At 20.7% G+C, this 1,792-nt stretch overlaps 1 protein-coding gene across 1 annotated transcript in view; it reads left to right on the top strand.

Moving 5' to 3' along the window:
• Positions 1-1,787, top strand: part of LOC102678038 (fumarate hydratase, mitochondrial-like) — a gene marked incomplete at its 3' end in the record, with an annotated part of 8,190 nt that extends 6,403 nt beyond the window's left edge. Inside the window, exons 9-14 of the mRNA XM_031512118.1 lie at positions 338-471; positions 540-612; positions 714-919; positions 1,073-1,177; positions 1,473-1,537; positions 1,679-1,787. Coding sequence (XP_031367978.1) covers positions 338-471; positions 540-612; positions 714-919; positions 1,073-1,177; positions 1,473-1,537; positions 1,679-1,787 — 692 coding nt within the window. The remainder of the gene's footprint in view (positions 1-337; positions 472-539; positions 613-713; positions 920-1,072; positions 1,178-1,472; positions 1,538-1,678) is intronic.
• Between the last annotated feature and the right edge of the window lie 5 nt (positions 1,788-1,792).

Genomic DNA, 1,792 nt, shown 5'->3' with positions numbered 1-1,792 from the left:
TAAAAAAATATATAACTAAAAATATAATTGAAAATATAATCATATAAATCATATAAATTATATATTATAATTAATAATAAATAATAAGTATTATAACTGAAAGTAGTTTTCAATTTAATAAACAAGATAATAACAAGATAATATAGTTTATAAATTGTATCAATATATCTTCATTTATCTCATATGATGTCACATTGTAATATAACTTTTGAGGGTTATTTTATATTACAAAATAATATAAAAGTATAAATTAATCAGCCATTTTAATACATTACTTTACATGTTTTACAAATTAAAACGAAATTTTTCATTCTTTGAATTCCATTTTGTTGTGGATAATCTATTTTTAAATTTTTATTAATTAAATCCAAAATGAATTCATTAAGAAAAATACAAAGTGTTATTATTAGACTAGGAAATCGTTATTACAAAAAAGTTGGAATTATTGGAGTACCATTCGAAAAAGGCCAGGTATTATTTTATGCAGTATAAAGTAATATAATATGTATAGGAATAATGAAGTATTAATAAAAATATAGCATAAGAAAGGTGTAGCACAAGGTCCAAAAGTAATTAGAGAAGCTGGATTAATAAAAGAATTAGAATTATTAGGTAATTATTATTATCTATTTTACTAATTTTGAACAACTTAAAAATTATAAGTCTAACATATATATTTTAATTCTAATATACATATTTTTCAATTAAATAAGGATTAGATGTGAAAGATTATGGCGATATTTTATATGAAGCAAAAAAAGTAACTGAAATAGATAACATGACACACTTAGGTGATGTTGCTGGTTGTACAAGCAAATTATCTGAACAATTTCAACAAGTTTTGAAGAAAGATCAAAAAGTATTAACCATTGGTGGTGATCATAGTATAGGAATTGGAACTGTAGATGGTCATATTAAGGTATAATATAAAAAAATAATACTTAATATTATTTTAAATAAATAAATAAATTTCATATAAAATATATAATTTTATATTATTTTATAATTATTTTTAAAATTATATTTTCTTCTTGTTATATATATTTTTATTTTATGTTTTATTTTATTAAAGAAAAAAGGAGATATAGCTTTAATATGGGTTGATGCTCATGCAGATATAAATACAAATAAAACTAGCACTACTGGACAATATCATGAAACGCCTGTAGCATTATTAATNATAGAACTAAGAGATTGAATGCATTAGATATTGTAGAAGTAAATCCTTATATTGGTAATGAATGTGATGTTCAACTAACTGTTGAAGCTGCTATACATATTATTCAAGCTGGTTTTGGATATAATAGAAGAGGTTTTAAAGTTCCGGAAGGTGTTACTGATATACCATTACCAACAAACAAAAATTAATTAAATTAATTAATTATATTTATTTATAATTTTATAATATTAAATATAATTAAGATGTCATATTAACTCTTTTTTGAAATTTATACAGTAATGTGTTTTTGTAAACTTTTACACAATATNTGGCCGATTATTGGCCACATCTTCCAGGAATGGATTGGCAAAAACCAATGTAATTCATAATTACATTACAATATTATTATCGAAATGAATAGTATAATATTAAATTAATATATAAATTAATATAATATAAATTATATAATGTAAATTAATAATTAAATTAATATATATTACTATATATATTAAATTATAGGTTGTCTATCAGAAATGTAGCTTACATTGGATTAAGAGAACTTAATAGTTATGAAAGACTACTTATTGAAAAATTTGGAATTACTGCTTTTGGTATGGAAGATGTAGAAAAATT

Source organism: Apis dorsata, unplaced genomic scaffold, assembly GCF_000469605.1.
Source record: "Apis dorsata unplaced genomic scaffold, Apis dorsata 1.3 scaffold_390, whole genome shotgun sequence".
Lineage (NCBI taxonomy): Eukaryota > Metazoa > Arthropoda > Insecta > Hymenoptera > Apidae > Apis > Apis dorsata.
Note: the sequence above shows the minus strand (reverse complement) of the source record. Positions and strands in the feature narration are given on the sequence as shown.